A 20,307-nucleotide genomic window follows, 5' to 3' on the forward strand; every position below is an offset into this window, starting at 1 on the left:
AGAACCAAGCGTCACAAAACGCGCGCTCATCAGAATGAGTTTAAGACAAAAGCTGTTCCATTGCGTAAGGATTATTAATTCCCATCCCCTCTCGCACCATCTAACTAGCTTCTGGTATAAAGTTATAAGCGAACTTTTAGTAAAATATTGTGTCAATAGCTGACTGATGTTTCACTAGCTGAATGATGTTTCAATAGCTGACTGATGTTTCACGACTGATGTGTCAATAGCTGACTGATGTGTCAATAGCTGACTGATGTTTCAATAGCTGACTGATGTTTCAATAGCTGACTGATGTTTCAATAACTGACTGACGTGTCAATAGCTGACTAATGTTTCACAACTGATGTTTCAATTACTGACTGATGTTTCAATAGCTGATTGATGTTTCAATAGCTGACTAATGTGTCAATAGCTGACTGATGTGTCAATAGCTGACTGATGTTCCAATAGCTGACTGATGTTTCAATAGCTGAGTGATGTTTCAATAACTGACTGATGTTTCAATAGCTGACTGATGTTTCAATAGCTGAGTGATGTTTCAATAGCTGACTGATGTGTCAATAGCTGACTGATGTTTCACGACTGATGTTTCAATAGCTGAGTGATGTTTCAATAGCTGAGTGATGTTCCAATAGCTGACTGATGTTTCAATAGCTGACTGATGTTTCAATAGCTGACTGATGTTTCACTAGCTGACTAATGTTTCAATAGCTGACTGATGTTTCAATAGCTGACTGATGTTTCAATAGCTGACTGATGTTTCAATAACTGACTGACGTGTCAATAGCTGACTAATGTTTCACAACTGATGTTTCAATAGCTGACTGACACACTGACAACTTTCCCTGTACATGATGGATGTCAATTGTCTGCTACTGTGGAGGCGGGTCATCATCCTGGTCGTTACCCCAATCTCTCTCCTGCCACTCATTACCTTGTTTGATAGTAAGGTAAGTCTAGGTAACTCCTGATTTAGATGATTGTTAGAAAGGTAACTCAGGTAACTCCTGATTACGTTTTTCAATAGTAAATAGATTGCGTTACTTAAGAGTAACTTAAGAATAGGTACATGACTCTTTATATAAAAGCTGTGTCGCTGTATTAGGTTTTGACATTGAATGTTAACAGTTAATTAATGAGAAAACTTTATGAAGTGTTAACAATAAATTATGAGAACTTGTCACTAACATCAACATGATCATATGCTGTGTTCGAACATGAATTCTAACATTGAATGTTGTCATTTAATTATGACAGTTGACATTGAATGTTAACACCGTCAGTTTACATTGAATGTCAACACCGTCAGTTTACATTGAATGTCGTTGAATGTTAACTTTAAATGTTAACACTGAATGTTAACACTGAATGATAACACTGAATGTTAACACCGAATGTTAACACCGAATGTTAACACTGAATGCTAACACTGAATGCTAACACTAAATGCTAACACTAAATGTTAACATTAAATATTGCCACTGAATGTTAACACTGAATGTTGCCACTGAATGTTAACACTAAATGTTAACTAAATGTTAACACTAAATGTTAACTAAATGTTAACACTAAATGTTGCCACTGAATGTTGCCACTAAATGTTAACACTAAATGTTAACTAAATGTTAACACTAAATGTTAACTAAATGTTAACACTAAATGTTGCCACTGAATGTTGCCACTAAATGTTAACACTAAATGTTAACTAAATGTTAACACTAAATGTTAACTAAATGTTAACACTAAATGTTGCCACTGAATGTTGCCACTAAATGTTAACACTAAATGTTGCCACTGAATATTGCCACTGAATGTTAACACCAAATGTTAACTAAATGTTAACACTAAATGTTAACTAAATGTTAACACTAAATGTTGCCACTGAATATTGCCACTGAATGTTAACACTGAATGTTGCCCCCCTGCCCCAGGAAAGCAAGTGCTCCTATGTGGTGATCCTGATGGCAGTCTACTGGCTGACCGAGGCTCTACCTGTTGGCATTACGTCACTCCTGCCCATCTTCCTCTTCCCGATGTTTGAGATTGTGTCGTCTGGCGACATCGCCTCCATGTACGTCAATGTAAGTACATAACCTGACATTACGCAATGATGTCATGTTTGCCGTCATTTGTCATATGTTTGACCATCGATCAATCATACAATCTCCTGCACAATTTGGCAACCAATGATTTAAAGAAATGCAATTTTTTTTTTTTTTGTTGTATTTTAATATGATTATAATAAGTTTTAAATCGATTTAATTAGCAACGAGCTTTTATGTGAACTAAAGCAACATAGAACCTTACCTTCTTTATTATTTGATCTCACATTAAAATCGTCGGTGGCGACACTATGTAGTGAAGTGGGTCAAAATTAAGATCTGCATGATTTATCACAAACCCACCCAATCTTAAGGAAAGTCGGTTTATTCAGCTTGATATTACTAAGTGCTCTAACAGTTTTCCTCTGAGTTTAACGTTAAAGTGCCGAAAGTGGTGTACAGTTTTCACTAGAGTTTACGTTAAATTACCAACAGTGGTGTTCAGTTTTCCCTAGGGTTTACGTTAAATTACCAACAGTGGTGTACAGTTTTCCCTAGAGTTTACGTTAAATTACCAACAGTGGTGTTCAGTTTTCCCTAGGGTTTAACGTTAAAGTACCAACATAGCTGCGACTTTAACATGACCCTAACGTCCCACGTTTTGTGATGTTCCAGGACGCCAACATGCTCTTTCTGGGCGGGCTCTTGATGTCTGCGGCCATCGAGTACTGGCAGCTCCACAAGAGGATAGCGCTGGGCGTGTTGAGATATGTGGGGGCGGAGCCAAGATGGTTTGTACATTTAGTTTGATTAAGATATGTGGGGGCGGAGCCAAGATGGTTAGTACATTTAGTTTGATTAAGATATGTGGGGGCGGAGCCAAGATGGTTAGTACATTTAGTTTGATTAAGATATGTGGGGGCGGAGCCAAGATGGTTAGTACATTTAGTTTGATTAAGATATGTGGGGGCGGAGCCAAGATGGTTTGTACATTTAGTTTGATTAAGATATGTGAGGGCGGAGCCAAGATGGTTAGTACATTTAGTTTGATTAAGATATGTGAGGGCGGAGCCAAGATGGTTAGTACATTTAGTTTGATTAAGATATGTGAGGGCGGAGCCAAGATGGTTAGTACATTTAGTTTGATTAAGATATGTGGGGGCGGAGCCAAGATGGTTTGTACATTTAGTTTGATTAAGATATGTGAGGGCGGAGCCAAGATGGTTAGTACATTTAGTTTGATTAAGATATGTGGGGGCGGAGCCAAGATGGTTTGTACATTTAGTTTGATTAAGATATGTGGGGGCGGAGCCAAGATGGTTAGTACATTTTGTTTGATTAAGATATGTGAGGGCGGAGCCAAGATGGTTAGTACATTTTGTTTGATTAAGATATGTGAGGGCGGAGCCAAGATGGTTAGTACATTTAGTTAGATTAAGATATGTGGGGGCGGAGCCAAGATGGTTAGTACATTTTGTTTGATTAAGATATGTGGGGGCGGAGCCAAGATGGTTAGTACATTTTGTTTGATTAAGATATGTGAGGGCGGAGCCAAGATGGTTAGTACATTTAGTTAGATTAAGATATGTGGGGGCGGAGCCAAGATGGTTAGTACATTTAGTTTGATTAAGATATGTGGGGGCGGAGCCAAGATGGTTAGTACATTTTGTTTGATTAAGATATGTGAGGGCGGAGCCAAGATGGTTAGTACATTTTGTTTGATTAAGATATGTGAGGGCGGAGCCAAGATGGTTAGTACATTTTGTTTGATTAAGATATGTGAGGGCGGAGCCAAGATGGTTAGTACATTTTGTTTGATTAAGATATGTGAGGGCGGAGCCAAGATGGTTAGTACATTTAGTTAGATTAAGATATGTGGGGGCGGAGCCAAGATGGTTAGTACATTTTGTTTGATTAAGATATGTGGGGGCGGAGCCAAGATGGTTAGTACATTTTGTTTGATTAAGATATGTGAGGGCGGAGCCAAGATGGTTAGTACATTTAGTTAGATTAAGATATGTGGGGGCGGAGCCAAGATGGTTAGTACATTTAGTTTGATTAAGATATGTGGGGGCGGAGCCAAGATAGTTAGTACATTTTGTTTGATTAAGATATGTGAGGGCGGAGCCAAGATGGTTAGTACATTTTGTTTGATTAAGATATGTGAGGGCGGAGCCAAGATGGTTAGTACATTTTGTTTGATTAAGATATGTGAGGGCGGAGCCAAGATGGTTAGTACATTTTGTTTGATTAAGATATGTGGGGGCGGAGCCAAGATGGTTAGTACATTTTGTTTGATTAAGATATGTGAGGGCGGAGCCAAGATGGTTAGTACATTTTGTTTGATTAAGATATGTGAGGGCGGAGCCAAGATGGTTAGTACATTTTGTTTGATTAAGATATGTGAGGGCGGAGCCAAGATGGTTAGTACATTTTGTTTGATTAAGATATGTGAGGGCGGAGCCAAGATGGTTAGTACATTTAGTTTGATTAAGATATGTGGGGGCGGAGCCAAGATGGTTAGTACATTTTGTTAGATTAAGATATGTGAGGGCGGAGCCAAGATGGTTAGTACATTTTGTTTGATTAAGATATGTGGGGGCGGAGCCAAGATGGTTAGTACATTTTGTTAGATTAAGATATGTGAGGGCGGAGCCAAGATGGTTAGTACATTTTGTTTGATTAAGATATGTGAGGGCGGAGCCAAGATGGTTAGTACATTTTGTTTGATTAAGATATGTTGGAGCCATGTGGGTTTTTTAATTTGTTTAATTAATTTTTTTTTGTGCGGAGCTGAGCCTATATGGTTGGAATAATAGTTTTTTAATTGGAATATGTTGTAGATAGGATCTAAAGGTTAGTTACAATTTTAATTTAAAATTAAAGACGTACAATTGAGATATTAAATTTTAATTAAGTAACTTGTGAGATAAAAAATTACATTGATAAGACTCATAATTAAATTGATAGAACGTTATATTAAGCTGATACTTAATTTTAAAATTATTACGTTTTTAAGTTTAATCACATGCAAAGTCTTATGTCTGATACTGCTAAGCTTCTAATCACATGCAAAGTCTTATGTCTGATACTGCTAAGCTTCTAATCACAAACAAAGTCTTATGTCTGATACTGCTAAGCTTCTAATCACAAATAAAGTCTTATGTCTGATACTGCTAAGCTTCTAATCACATGTAAAATCTGATACTGCTAAGCTTCTAATCACAAATAAAGTCTTATGTCTGATACTGCTAAGCTTCTAATCACATGTAAAGTCTTATGTCTGATACTGCTAAGCTTCTAATCACATGCAAAGTCTTATGTCTGATACTGCTAAGCTTCTAATCACATGCAAAGTCTTATGTCTGATACTGCTAAGCTTCTAATCACATGCAAAGTCTTATGTCTGATACTGCTAAGCTTCTAATCACATGCAAAGTCTTATGTCTGATACTGCTAAGCTTCTAATCACATGCAAAGTCTTATGTCTGATACTGCTAAGCTTCTAATCACATGTAAAGTCTTATGTCTGATACTGCTAAGCTTCTAATCACATGCAAAGTCTTATATCTGATACTGCTAAGCTTCTAATCACATGTAAAGTCTGAGACTGCTAAGCTTCTAATCACAAGTAAAGTCTTGTTTCGTATTTCCTACTCCCAGGCTCCTCCTGGGCATGATGCTGATCACGTGGTTCACGTCCATGTGGATCTCCAACACCGCCACCACCGCCATGATGGTGCCCATCGTCGAAGCCATCCTCAACCAGTTCAAGGCCTCGGACATCGAGCACAAGCTGTTCAACACTAGCCCTGGTCAGTTTGAGAACCGCTCGAGTGTTTTTTGTTGTGATTTGTCTGCAGAACATTGCGAGACATAAAGGTTAAATAACAAATCATTAACAATATTGGTCTTTGGGAATGTTATGTAGCGTTATATCTTGTAGTGTTGATGTAGATGTTTTGAATGACAGAATATGCTATCTCTACCAGCAATACATTAGGTTTCAGTGCAGTTCATAATGACGGGTATCGTATGATGGATGTCGTATGATGGATGTCGTATGATAGGTGTCGAAGATGAACATCGTATGTTGGATGCCTATAATGGATGACGGATGTCGTATGATAAACGTAGTATGTTGGCTGCCTATGATGGATGTCGTATAACGGACGTCGTATGATAGATGTATGATGGATGTCGTATAATGAATGTCGTATGACGGATGTCGAATGATGAACATAATATGTTGGATGCCTATGACGGATGTCGTACGAGGTCGTCCTGTGATGGATTTCGTATGATGAACATAGCATGTTGGATGCCTATGATGGACGTTGTATGACATATGTCGTATAATTGATGTCGAATGATAAACGTCGTATGTTGGATATATGACGGATTTCGTATGATGGATGTCGAATGATGGATGTCGAATGATGGATGTCAAATGATGAACATAATATGTTCGATGCCTATGATGGATGTCGTATGAGGTCGTATGATGGATGTCGTATGATGAACATAGTATGACGGATGCCTATGACGGATGTCGTATGACGGACGTCGTATATCCAACAGATAACATGAGCGGAGATGTGGTGATGTCGGCCGGGGATCTGACAGTCTCCACGTCCAGCTCCTCACAGTCAACAGAAGCCACCGGCAAGTATGTCGCCATCTTTCTAAATTCTTCCTGTCTCTGGCAGGTACGTCGTCATTTTTCTAAATTCTTCCTGTCACTGGCAGGTACGTCATCATCTTTCTAAATTCTTCCTGTCTCTGGCAGGTACGTCGTCATTTTTCTAAATTCTTCCTGTCTCTGGCAAGTACGTCGTCATTTTTCTAAATTCTTCCTGTCTCTGGCAAGTACGTCGTCATTTTTCTAAATTCTTCCTGTCTCTGGCAAGTACGTCGTCATTTTTCTAAATTCTTCCTGTTTCTGGCAAGTACGTCGTCATTTTTCTAAATTCTTCCCATCTCTGGCAAGTACGTCGTCATCTTTTAAAATTCTTCCTGTCTCTGGCAGGTACGTCGTCATTTTTCTAAATTCTTCCTGTCTCTGGCAGGTACGTCGTCATTTTTCTAAATTCTTCCTGTCTCTGGCAAGTACGTCGTCATCTTTCTAAATTCTTCCTGCCACTGGCAAGTACGTCGTCATTTTTCTAAATTCTTCCTGTCTCTGGCAGGTACGTCGTTATTTTTCTAAATTCTTCCTGTCTGGTCCGTGTTGTCTGACAGGAATTAAACAGCAAACAAAACTACCTGCATAACTTCTTGGATGACGGGCAAAATTAAAAAAAATGTTCTGATAGTTTTTCAGTTGTCTAGTTCTCTCTCTAAGGACAACATTTCACGGAAGCATCATGGAATGACCAATGATGAAATTTTATCTTTGACACTATAACTTTCTTAGTTGAGAAGTGGTATAAATGTTACTTTCTCGTATATACGAAGTATAGAGAAAGTAGTGTAATCGTGCAAAAAAATAACATGAAATTTTGACAATTTTCACCGTTTTACTCCTCAGTCCTTCATCACATCCGGAGTATAGAGGACTTATTTTAATCAGGCAAAAATTTTATATAAAATACAAATATATAAACATTTTGGCGTTTTATGCGTTATCGAGTCGTAAAAACTGGACTTTGCAATTCTGTCCGTTGTCTGTGTGTGTGTGTGTGTGTCTGTGTGTAAACACGATTACTTGAGTACCGTTACAGCTAGGTTAATGAAATTTCTTATATATGTATTTTATCAAAATCGTCGATCCTGATAAACTTTTGAGCGATTTCCGATAACCGATGGGGCTACTTTTTCTTTTTTTGAATTTTTAAAAAGCCTATAACTTGAGTACTATTTCAGATAGATAAATGAAATTTCACATGTAAGTAAAAGATCTAATTCTCTACCTTCTGTCAAATTTTGAGTAATTTCCGTTGACCGGAAGTACTAATTTACTAATAATATTCCGCACTATGCACGTTTTATTTGGCGTTCACAGGTGTGCAATTCTTTTTTCTACGAGATTTTATTCTATTTTTAAAAGTTTAAGTATTTAAAATGGATTAAAATTCATGTCTATATCCCGAGTTCCCATCCCCTGTTTTTTTATAAAAGAATATTCGAGAAAGTTTAGGGGAGATTGCTCCCGGTTTAAAATATACAACCATTGTTTTGATGACCTACCCATTTCCTGCAGGGCGGAAGAAGGGCCTCTGGAGAAGCAGAAGTCAAGCATGCATGAAGCAGACAAGCAGAACCAGGCAGAGACAGACAAGCAGCAGTCTGGTCTGCTCTCAGACTCTCACATACACACGGACGCTGAGGAGGACAACGACTTCACGCGGTTCGGGAAAGCCCTCTCGCTGAGCGTCTGCTACTCGGCCACCTGTGGGGGGATCGCCTGCCTCACGGGGACCGACCCCAACCTGGTGCTCAAGTCCTACACTGATGCGTATGTGGTAATAGTTGTGTGGACGTGTGGTTGTGTGGGGTGATATGTCGGAGGTGGGATGTGTGAGGTAGAATCTGAATGGGTTCTGCGTTTGGTGGGTTTTCGTGTGGAGTGAGATCTGTGTGGGTGGGTGTTTGTGTGTGGTTGTCTATGAGGTGTGGGATTTTGGTGTGCCGTGGGCACCATTTGGGCTGGATTTTTGTGAAATGTGATTTGGATTCATATTAAAACTTTGGAAGCACAATGTAGCAATACTAGGGTTAATATTTGGGTTAAGAAGAGGAGGAATATACCCATCAGAGCTGGATTCGAACTTCAGACTCAGATTAACAGTCTAGCACTCTAGCTCATTACCGTCTCATACACCCAGACGTAACATCGCTAAATTGTCTGAGAGAAAGAAAGATGATTGGTCTAGTTTAGTTTTTAAATCGCCAGCTTTAAAAATGTAGCAAAATACTGAATGCTGCAATAAAATGGGAGCTGGGAATGGGTGACACCCGACCTAGAGACGCCCCTAGAGTACTGACTATCACCAAAGAGACGTATGCCGGGTGACTGGGGTGTATGACATCAGAGTACTCAGTGACCCCATGCGTTACCATGGCAACATCCCCAGGCTGTACTCGGCCCACCATCTGGACAACCCGGTGACCTTCATCACGTGGATGGCGTTCGGCCTCCCCATCTCCGTCACGGTGCTGCTCGTGTGCTGGGCGTGGCTACAGGTCACCTACATCAACTCCAGGTAGGCTGGTTTGGTGGGCGTGGCTGCAGGTCACCTACATCAACTCCAGGTAGGCTGGTTTGGTGGGCGTGGCTACAGGTCTCCACATCAACTCCAGGTAGGTTGGTTTGGTGGGCGTGGCTGCAGGTCACCTACATCAACTCCAGGTAGGCTGGTTTGGTGGGCGTGGCTACACGTCACCTACATCAACTCCAGGTAGGTTGGTTTGGTGGGCGTGGCTACAGGTCTCCACATCAACTCCAGGTAGGTTGGTTTGGTGGGCGTGGCTACAGGTCTCCACATCAACTCCAGGTAGGTTGGTTTGGTGGGCGTGGCTACAGGTCACCTACATCAACTCCAGGTAGGTTGGTTTGGTGGGCGTGGCTACAGGTCACCTACATCAACTCCAGGTAGGTTGGTTTGGTGGGCGTGGCTTCAGGTCACCTACATCAACTCCAGGTAGGCTGGTTTGGTGGGCGTGGCTGCAGGTCAACTACATCAACTCCAGGTAGGTTGGTTTGGTGGGCGTGGCTACAGGTCACCTACATCAACTCCAGGTAGGCTGGTTTGGTGGGCGTGGCTACAGGTCACCTACATCAACTCCAGGTAGGTTGGTTTGGTGGGCGTGGCTACAGGTCACCTACATCAACTCCAGGTAGGTTGGTTTGGTGGGCGTGGCTACAGGTCACCTACATCAACTCCAGGTAGGTTGGTTTGGTGGGCGTGGCTTCAGGTCACCTACATCAACTCCAGGTAGGTTGGTTTGGTGGGCGTGGCTACAGGTCACCTACATCAACTCCAGGTAGGTTGGTTTGGTGGGCGTGGTTTCAGATTGACTCAAGGTTGTTACATTCGATGGGCGCGGTTTCATGTAGACTCGATGCAGTAACATTTGGTGGGCGTGGTTTTATGTAGACTCATTTGGTGGGCGTGGTTGAATATAAGATAAAAGTTGGTTTAATTAATGGGTGTAGCCAAGGTATGAGCATATTTGCTCCTTTAAAACAATGTTATGGGTTGGTCTAGAAATTTCTGTTTCTTCTATTAATCCATATTCAATTGGTATAACTGTCAAATGAAATTAAACATTTATCAATATCAAGTTTATGCAACTTATGTGTACAGAATTCGTTAGTTTTTAATTTTTTCTTGAAATAAAGTACCTTTTAACCTTACACGCGATCACGATTAAACTTTGCCACCCAATGAAAAATAAAAAGGCTACCTTACTATAGACTATAGACCAAGAGATATCTATTACAAATCCAATTTTTTACTTTCTCGCCCCGTCCAGCGCTAGCCCTGGAGATTTCAAACGAGACGAATTTTACAATACCCAAATGCCCCTCATCAAGCAGATTCTAGAAGACGAGTACCAGAAACTAGGACCATTAGTGTGAGTGGTCAGTGGTCAGTGGTCAGTGTTGTGTTGAATGTCTTTGTGTGGTACCTACTAGGACCATTAGTGTCAGTGGTCAGTGGTGTGTGAAGTGTCTGTCTGAGGTACCTAGTAGGACCATTAGTGTCAGTGGTCAGTGTTGTGTGGAATGTCGGACTGGTGTAGGCCTCCCTGTTGTTAAGTTATGTCATGTTTTTATTGTTAAAGTAAGTAAAGTTCCCTTTTCAAACCTGACGGTCTATGTGGCAAGTGAAATAGCGTTCACTTGTTTCTGTGACCTCGGCATATGAAGAGATAGTGTGGTCAGCACTATGCCGAGCCGCCTTTATTTTCCCTAACGTGAGTTAGGTACCCATCAGAGCTGGGTGGACTCAGGGACTGTCTACTGACTTGAACCCGGATTCGAACTCGAGACTTACGGGTTAGCAGTCCAGCTCTCTACCGCTAGACCACTCCGTCCCATTTTATTGTTACGTCCCTTGTATTATATATAATCTATACTTTAGTTATGTCCCTTGAATGTCTCGTCTCTGTGAAGCTACTCCTGTACCGTGTTGATGTATCGTGTGTTACGTCAGTGATTTGGCTAAAAATGAAGCCAGGGAGAAGACGTGTTGTCAGAGCTGTATTGTATAAATAAATTGTTGAAGCTAACTTAAAGAAGTCTCCTGTTTACTTAAAGTGACAGGAAACAAGTAATATATGTATTTGTTATTTGATAGCATACATACAACACAATCAAAGGATGTTAAGACAACATATAAGTGAATCAGCAGTATGAAAGTTTGTTTTACAAATCATTTTTATTTCCAATGTTATCTAGATCTAGCTTAACAATGCTGACGTAGTCAGTTATGCGATTCGGGAAAAAATTAAAAAAAATTTCTAACTGATCGTTTTCAAGACATTCTAAGAACACTATTGTTATTTTTATAGTCGTGTCACTGTGTTTCGATCCTACAGGTTCGGCCAAGTACTCATGATCATTCTGTTCGTGTTGCTTGTCTTGCTATGGGTGACACGTGACATGGGTGGTTTGACCGGATGGGGAGTGTTTTTTGATCCTCCGTGAGAATTTTTTCTACTTTTAAGAAATCAGCTTTTTTTTTTTTTTTTTTTTTGATTTTTTTTTTTTGATTTTTTTACTAATAAAATAAAAACAAAAAAGAAAAAAAAAATGTCTGCCATTTTAAACTTTTAATCCCACGGCTTTGAGTAAGCTACAAGCAGGAAATTAACACAGTTTTAGAGCTGTTATCAGGTTTAATTGGAAACTAACGTTGGCAGAAGTATAACAAAAATAAATAATTAAATACATAAAATTGTTTTAGAGGGAATATTTTTGTGACGCTAACAACCCGTTTGAATATAAATCCTATTCTACAACGTACTATTAATAAATGAGTCAAAGTATTTAAGTAGTGCTAATTAAACTAAGTAGTATAGAGCTAGAGTTTTTGAATATTAATTCTGTGTGGATAGAGTGAAGGCTAAAGTTTAAAATATTTGTTGTGTGTACAGAGTGAAGGATGGAGCTCCCGCCATTTTCATGGCCGTGTTGTTGTTTTGTCTGCCCTCTACTGCCCCCTGGTTGACCTCCTATAATGACCCTAAACATCCCGAACAGTGGAAGAGGAAGAAGGGTCATCACAAGCACAAACAGGCGGCAAGAGGTAAGTGCTGTGGTGGTGGTGGTGGTGGTAGGTGTTGTGATCTGTGGTGGTGGTGGTGGTGGTGGTAGGTGTTGTGATCTGTGGTGGTGGTGGTGGTGGTGGTAGGTGTTGTGATCTGTGGTGGTGGTGGTGGTGGTAGGTGCTGTGGTCTGTGATGGTGGTGGTGGTGTGGTCTAAAGTGGTGGTGGGTGGTAGCGAAATTCGTGATTTGTGTTAGTGGTTGGTGGTGTTGTTTTTGGTAAATGATGTGGTTTATAGTAGTGTTCTGTGAAACTAGCTAAATGTTATGGTCTGCATTAGATGTAGTTAGTTGGTGTGATCTATCTTGGTAGCTATTGATACCGCTATACAACTTGCCATTGTGTTTTGTCCCTCTTTAGTTGGAAGCTTAGTTATTCGACCTTTGCTGACTTGGAATGTAGCACAACAGAAAGTGCCCTGGCATATTTTCTTGTTGCTGGGTGGCGGATATGCCCTGTCTAAAGGCAGTGAGGTAAGACTTTTTATTATAGGCCCTATAGACTCACAAAAGTATAATGGTTTGTTAAACTTCCATAGATAGGTGAACTTGGTGTTTAAAAAGCTGAGCTAATGAGCTCTAGATGAGTGAAAATGTGAGCTGCAGTCTCATGTCAACCTGATATAAAACAGAGAAGTGATATGTCTTGTGTGAATGTATTCACACATTTCTGGTCAATATGTATTAAACTTCTGGTCTGTAGGTTTTTATTTTAAAAAGTATGGTCTGTCTGTATTTAAAAAATCGTATTTGTCTCTCTGTATTAAAAAGGAATCTATTTTGCCTGTTCCACCAGTCTGTTTTATATAAAGGATCTCATGTCGGTGTGAGCAATTGTCTATTTGTGCTAACAAAGTCTGTTCTGTCTGTGTTAATTAACAAAGTCTGGTCAGTTCTAACAAAGTCTTGTCTATCTATACAATCAGAAGTCTGGTCTGTCTGTACTAAATAAAGTCTGGTCTGTCTGTGTTAACAAAGTCTTATCTATCTATGCTATCAGAAGTCTGGTCTGTCTATGTTAACAAAGTCTGGTCTGTGTGTACTAAATAAAGTCTTGTCTATCTATGCTATCAGAAGTCTGGTCTGTCTGTGTTAACAAAGTCTTGTCTATCTATGCTAACAAAGTCTGGTCTGTCTGTGTTAATTAACAAATTCTGGTCAGTTCTAACAAAGTCTTGTCTATCTACGCTATCAGAAGTCTGGTCAGTTCTAACAAAGTCTTGTCTATCTATGCTATCAGAAGTCTGGTCTGTCTACCCTGATCGGCAATCAGCTTGTGATCCTGAACGGCTGGAACCAGTGGGGGATCCTGATCGTCATCTGCTACCTAACGGCAGCCACCACAGAGATCACCTCCAACATCACGGTGGCCACACTTCTGCTGCCCATCATGGCCCAGCTGGTTAGTCACTCCATCCTTACCATGGCCCAGCTGGTTAGTCACTCCATGGCCCAGCTGGTTAGTCACTCCATCCTTACCATGGCCGAGCTGGTTAGTCACTCCATGGCCCAGCTGGTTAGTCACTTCATCCTTACCATGGCCCAGCTGGTTAGTCACTCCATGGCCCAGCTGGTTAGTCACTCCATGGCCCAGCTGGTTAGTCACTTCATCCTTACCATGGCCCAGCTGGTTAGTCACTCCATCCTTACCATGGCCCTTACCATGGCCCAGCTGGTTAGTCACTCCTTGGCCCAGCTGGTTAGTCACTCCATGGCCCAGCTGGTTAGTCACTTCATCCTTACCATGGCCCAGCTGGTTAGTCACTCCATCCTTACCATGGCCCAGCTGGTTAGTCACTCCATCCTTACCATGGCCCAGCTGGTTAGTCACTCCATCCTTACCATGGCCCAGTTAGTCACTCCATCCTTACCATGGCCCAGCTAGTTAGTCACTCCATCCTTACCATGGCCCAGCTGGTTAGTCACTCCATCCTTACCATGGCCCAGTTAGTCACTCCATCCTTACCATGGCCCAGCTGGTTAGTCACTCCATCCTTACCATGGCCCAGCTGGTTAGTCACTCCATCCTTACCATGGCCCAGTTAGTCACTCCATCCTTACCATGGCCCAGTTAGTCACTCCATCCTTACCATGGCCCAGTTAGTCACTCCATCCTTACCATGGCCCAGCTGGTTAGTCACTCCATCCTTACCATGGCCCAGCTGGCTAGTCACTCCATCCTTACCATGGCCCAGTTAGTCACTCCATCCTTACCATGGCCCAGTTAGTCACTCCATCCTTACCATGGCCCAGCTGGTTAGTCACTCCATCCTTACCATGGCCCAGCTGGTTAGTCACTCCATCCTTACCATGGCCCAGCTAGTTAGTCACTCCATGCTTACCATGGCCCAGCTGGTTAGTCACTCCATGCTTACCATGGCCCAGCTGGTTAGTCACTCCATCCTTACCATGGCCCAGCTGGTTAGTCAGTCCATCCTTACCCATGGCCCAGCTGGTTAGTCACTCCATCCTTACCATGGCCCAGCTGGTTAGTCAGTCCATCCTTACCATGGCCCAGCTGGTTAGTCACTCCATCCTTACCATGCCTTACCATGGCCCAGCTGGTTAGTCCATCCTTACCATGGCTCAGCTGGTTAGTCACTCCATCCTTACCATGGCCCAACTGGTTAGTCAGTCCATCCTTACCATGGCCCAGCTGGTTAATCAATCCATCCTTACCATGGCTCAGCTGGTTAGTCACTCCATCCTTACCATGGCTCAGCTGGTTAGTCACTCCATCCTTACCATGGCCCAGCTGGTTAGTCACTCCATCCTTACCATGGCCCAGCTGGTTAGTCAGTCCATCCTTACCATGGTCCAGCTGGTTAGTCACTCCATCCTTACCATGGCCCAGCTGGTTAGTCAGTCCATTCTTACCATGGCCCAGCTGGTTAGTCACTCCATCCTTACCATGGCCCAGCTAGTTAGTCACTCCATCCTTACCATGGCCCAGCTGGTCAGTTCATCCTTACCATGGCCCAGCTGGTTAGTCACTCCATCCTTACCATGGCCCAGCTGGTTAGTCACTCCATCCTTACCATGGCCCTGGTTAGTCACTCCATCCTTACCATGGCCCAGCTGGTTAGTCACTCCATCCTTACCATGGCCCAGCTGGTTAGTCACTCCATCCTTACCATGGCCCAGCTGGTTAGTCACTCCATCCTTACCATGGCCCAGCTAGTTAGTCACTCCATCCTTACCATGGCCCAGCTGGTTAGTCACTCCATCCTTACCATGGCCCAGCTGGTTAGTCAGTCCATTCTTATCATGGCCCAGCTGGTTAGTCACTTCATCCTTACCATGGCCCAGCTAGTTAGTCACTGCATCCTTACCATGGCCCAGCTGGTTAGTCACTCCATCCTTACCATGGCCCAGCTGGTTAGTCACTCCATCCTTACCATGGCCCTGGTTAGTCACTCCATCCTTACCATGGCCCTGGTTAGTCACTCCATCCTTACCATGGCCCAGCTGGTTAGTCACTCCATCCTTACCATGCCCAGCTGGTTAGTCACTCCATCCTTACCATGGCCCAGCTGGTTAGTCACTCCATCCTTACCATGGCCCAGCTAGTTAGTCACTCCATCCTTACCATGGCCCAGCTGGTTAGTCACTCCATCCTTACCATGGCCCAGCTGGTTAGTCACTCCATCCTTACCATGGCCCAGCTAGTTAGTCACTCCATCCTTACCATGGCCCAGCTGGTTAGTCACTCCATCCTTACCATGGCCCAGCTGGTTAGTCACTCCATCCTTACCATGGCCCAGCTGGTTAGTCACTCCATCCTTACCATGGCCCAGCTGGTTAGTCACTCCATCCTTACCATGGCCCAGCTAGTTAGTCACTCCATCCTTACCATGGCCCAGCTAGTTAGTCACTCCATCCTTACCATGGCCCAGCTGGTTAGTCACTCCATGGCTCAGCTGGTTAGTCACTCCATCCTTACCATGGCCCAGCTGGTTAGTCACTCCATCCTTACCATGGCCCAGCTGGCTAGTCACTCCATCCTTACCATGGCCCAGCTGGTTAGTCACTCCATCCTTACCATGGCCCAGCTGGTTAGTCACTCCATCCTTACCATGGCCCTGGTTAGTCACTCCATCCTTACCATGGCCCAGCTGGTTAGTCACTCCATCCTTACCATGGCCCAGCTGGTTAGTCACTCCATCCTTACCATGGCCCAGCTAGTTAGTCACTCCATCCTTACCATGGCCCAGCTAGTTAGTCAGTCCATCCTTACCATGGCCCAGCTGGTTAGTCACTCCATCCTTAATATGACCCAGCTAGTTAGTCACTCCATCCTTACCATAGCCCAGCTAGTTAGTCACTCCATCCTTACCATGGCCCAGCTGGTTAGTCACTCCATCCTTACCATGGCCCAGCTAGTTAGTCACTCCATCCTTACCATGGCCCAGCTAGTTAGTCAGTCCATCCTTACCATGGCCCAGCTGGTTAGTCACTCCATCCTTACCATGGCCCAGCTGGTTAGTCACTCCATCCTTACCATGGCCCAGCTGGTTAGTCACTCCATCCTTACCATGGCCCAGCTGGCTAGTCACTCCATCCTTACCATGCCTTACCATGGCCCAGCTGGTTAGTCACTCCATCCTTACCATGCCTTACCATGGCCCAGCTGGTTAGTCACTCCATCCTTACCATGGCCCAGCTGGTTAGTCACTCCATCCTTACCATGGCCCAGCTGGTTAGTCAGTCCATCCTTACCATGGCCCAGCTAGTTAGTCACTCCATCCTTACCATGGCCCAGCTGGTTAGTCACTCCATCCTTACCATGGCCCAGCTAGTTAGTCACTCCATCCTTACCATGGCCCAGCTGGTTAGTCACTCCATCCTTACCATGGCCCAGCTGGTTAGTCACTCCATCCTTACCATGGCCCAGCTGGTTAGTCACTCCATCCTTACCATGGCCCAGCTAGTTAGTCACTCCATCCTTACCATGGCCCAGCTAGTTAGTCAGTCCATCCTTACCATGGCCAAGCTGGTTAGTCACTCCATCCTTACTATGGCCCAGCTGGTTAGTCACTCCATCCTTACCATGGCCCAGCTGGTTAGTCACTCCATCCTTACCATGGCCCAGCTGGTTAGTCACTCCATCCTTACCATGGCCCAGCTGGTTAGTCACTCCATCCTTACCATGGCCCAGCTGGTTAGTCACTCCATCCTTACCATGGCCCAACTGGTTATTTACTCCATCCTTACCATGGCCCAGCTAGTCAGTCCATCCTTACCATGGCCCAGCTGGTTAGTCACTCCATCCTTACCATGGCCCAGCTGGTTAGTCACTCCTTCCTTACCATGGCTCAGCTAGTCAGTCCATCCTTACCATGGCCCAGCTGGTTAGTCACTCCATCCTTACCATGGCCCAGCTGGTTAGTCACTCCATGCTTACCATGGCCCAGTTGGTTAGTCACTCCATCCTTACCATGGCCCAGTTGGTTAGTCACTCCATCCTTACCATGGCCCAGCTGGTCAGCCAGTCCATGCTTACCCAGCTACCTCGTGATGTAATCAGTTCCATTCACACAGCTTTACGCTGTGTTTGAGGGCTAAAACCCCTGTAAATTAATTAATTCAACTAGCTTATTTAAAATTTATATTTTTGTATTGGATTAATTTTAGCTTTAAGCGTACAACACGGCAAAAGATGAGACAGTATATTACCCCCCCCCCCCCCCCAAATTACCTCCGGTATATTTCTGCAGTAAGTAGGACAATGTGACGTCGTTGTCAAACGGTAGAGCGTTTGGCTGCTAGCCCCAAGGTCTCAAGTTTGGATTTCAGTTCGGACTTGTGACTGTAGGACGTTCCTTAGTCTAACCAGCTCTGATAGGTACCTGACGTACGCTGGGGAAAGTAAAAGCGGCTGAAGTATTGTGCTGACTACACTATCCCAAACATATGAACTCTACTTCATCTGCCCAAGCACTGAATACATGCGGCCATGTACTCAATCTTTTGGTCCCTTGCAGGCACTGAACACCGGCGTCCACCCCCTCTACTACATGCTGCCCTGTACTCACGCCTGCTCGTTTGCTTTCATGTTACCCGTGGCCACGCCCCCTAACGCCATTGTCTTCTCGTACGGTCGCGTTCAAATCTCGGACATGGTGAGTGAGATATTGAGTGAGATATTGAGTGATATTGAGTGATATTGATTGAGATTTGATATTGAACGATAATGTAAGTGAGGGTTTCTCGTCTAGTGTAAGATAGCAAATGTTCCTTCAAACCCTGACCCCTCCCCCCCCCCCAAGGTTAATTACCCCTTGTATATTACTCCCTGACCGAAAACAAACGTGAGGGCATTATCCCCTCATCGATTACTAATTGACCCACATCTTTATCGTAGACCCGCAACACGAATAGACCAGAACTAGTAATTAGGACTAGAGGGTGTGTGAGAGGGTGTGTGAGAGGGTGTGTGAGAGGGTGTGTGAGAGGCTGTGTGAGAGGGTGTGTGAGAGGGTGTGTGAGAGGGTGTGTGAGAGGCTGTGTGAGAGGGTGTGTGAGAGGCTGTGTGAGAGGGTGTGTGAGAGGGTGTGTGAGAGGGTGTGTGAGAGGGTGTGTGAGAGGGTGTGTGAGAGGGTGTGTGAGAGGCTGTGTGAGAGGGTGTGTGAGAGGGTGTGTGAGAGGGTGTGTGAGAGGGTGTGTGAGAGGCTGTGTGAGAGGGTGTGTGAGAGGGTGTGTGAGAGGGTGTGTGAGAGGGTGTGTGAGAGGGTGTGTGAGAGGGTGTGTGAGAGGCTGTGTGAGAGGGTGTGTGAGAGGGTGTGTGAGAGGGTGTGTGAGAGGGTGTGTGAGAGGGTGTGTGAGAGGGTGTGTGAGAGGGTGTGTGAGAGGCTGTGTGAGAGGGTGTGTGAGAGGGTGTGTGAGAGGGTGTGTGAGAGGGTGTGTGAGAGGGTGTGTGAGAGGGTGTGTGAGAGGCTGTGTGAGAGGGTGTGTGAGAGGGTGTGTGAGAGGGTGTGTGAGAGGGTGTGTGAGAGGGTGTGTGAGAGGCTGTGTGAGAGGGTGTGTGAGTGTGTTTAGCCACTTCATCCTTTACAATAGCTGAAGTTTGTCCGAGTAAATCGATTTGTATCGAACTGTATTGATTATCTCGTGCTATGCCGCTGTACAAGCTATTGACAATCACACGTCAACTTCAGCCATACAATGACGTAAACGTCCTGACGTCCTCCAATGTGTGCATCTATTGACGTCTTCTTTACACCTACACCCATAAGTCTCGAGTTTGAACCCGGGTTCAAGTCAGTAGACCGTCCCTGAGTCCACCCAGTTCTGTTGGGTACCTAACTCACGTTAGGGAAAGTAAAGGCTGCACGGCATAATGCTGACCACACTATCCCTTCATATGCCGAGGTCACAGCAACAGTTGAACTCTACTTCACTTGCCCCATAGACCGTCATTAACTTATCATCTCGTCCTTAAGTTCGAGCAGGCCTGATGCTAAATGTCCTGTCAGTTCCTATCCTGACCCCCCCCACGCTCCGCCCACCCACCCACCCTAAAAACCTCTCGTCCCAAGGTTCGAACTGGCCTGGTGCTAAATGTCCTCATCACCCACCCATCCCCACCCACCAACCCACCCACACTAACAAAACCTCTCGTCCCAAGGTTCGAACCGGTCTGGTGCTAAATGTCCTGACCACCCACCCATCTCCAACCACAAACCCACATTAACATAACCTCTCGTCCCAAGGTTCGAACCGGCCTGGTGCTAAATTTTCTGACCCCCCCCCCCCCCGCGACCATCCCCACCCACCCACCCACACTAACTTAACCTCTCGTCCCAAGGTTCGAACCGGCCTGGTGCTAAATGTCCTGTCAGTTCCCATCCTGATAGCCATCACGGGCACCATCGGGACAGCACTCTTCGACTTTGACGAGATGCCCATAGCTTTTCTCAATGAAAGTCTCCTGCGGGAAAACATTGACACAAAAAACTTTGCATAGAAATACTATTTGACACATGTT

At 44.1% G+C, this 20,307-nt stretch overlaps 1 protein-coding gene across 1 annotated transcript; it reads left to right on the forward strand.

The window, feature by feature from the left end:
• Positions 1-857: 857 nt before the first annotated feature.
• Positions 858-20,286, forward strand: LOC131937595 (solute carrier family 13 member 2-like). The gene is made up of 14 exons (XM_059295147.1): positions 858-953; positions 1,935-2,084; positions 2,721-2,836; positions 5,709-5,860; positions 6,627-6,714; positions 8,248-8,502; positions 9,122-9,250; positions 10,524-10,625; positions 11,565-11,696; positions 12,150-12,301; positions 12,682-12,794; positions 13,561-13,722; positions 18,305-18,442; positions 20,128-20,286. Exons 1-14 carry the CDS (start codon positions 858-860, stop codon positions 20,284-20,286), a joined length of 1,944 nt encoding a protein of 647 aa, XP_059151130.1.
• The last annotated feature ends 21 nt before the right edge of the window (positions 20,287-20,307 follow it).

This window comes from Physella acuta, unplaced genomic scaffold, assembly GCF_028476545.2.
Source record: "Physella acuta isolate Inbredline_101_S28 unplaced genomic scaffold, ASM2847654v3 ptg000214l, whole genome shotgun sequence".
NCBI lineage: Eukaryota > Metazoa > Mollusca > Gastropoda > Physidae > Physella > Physella acuta.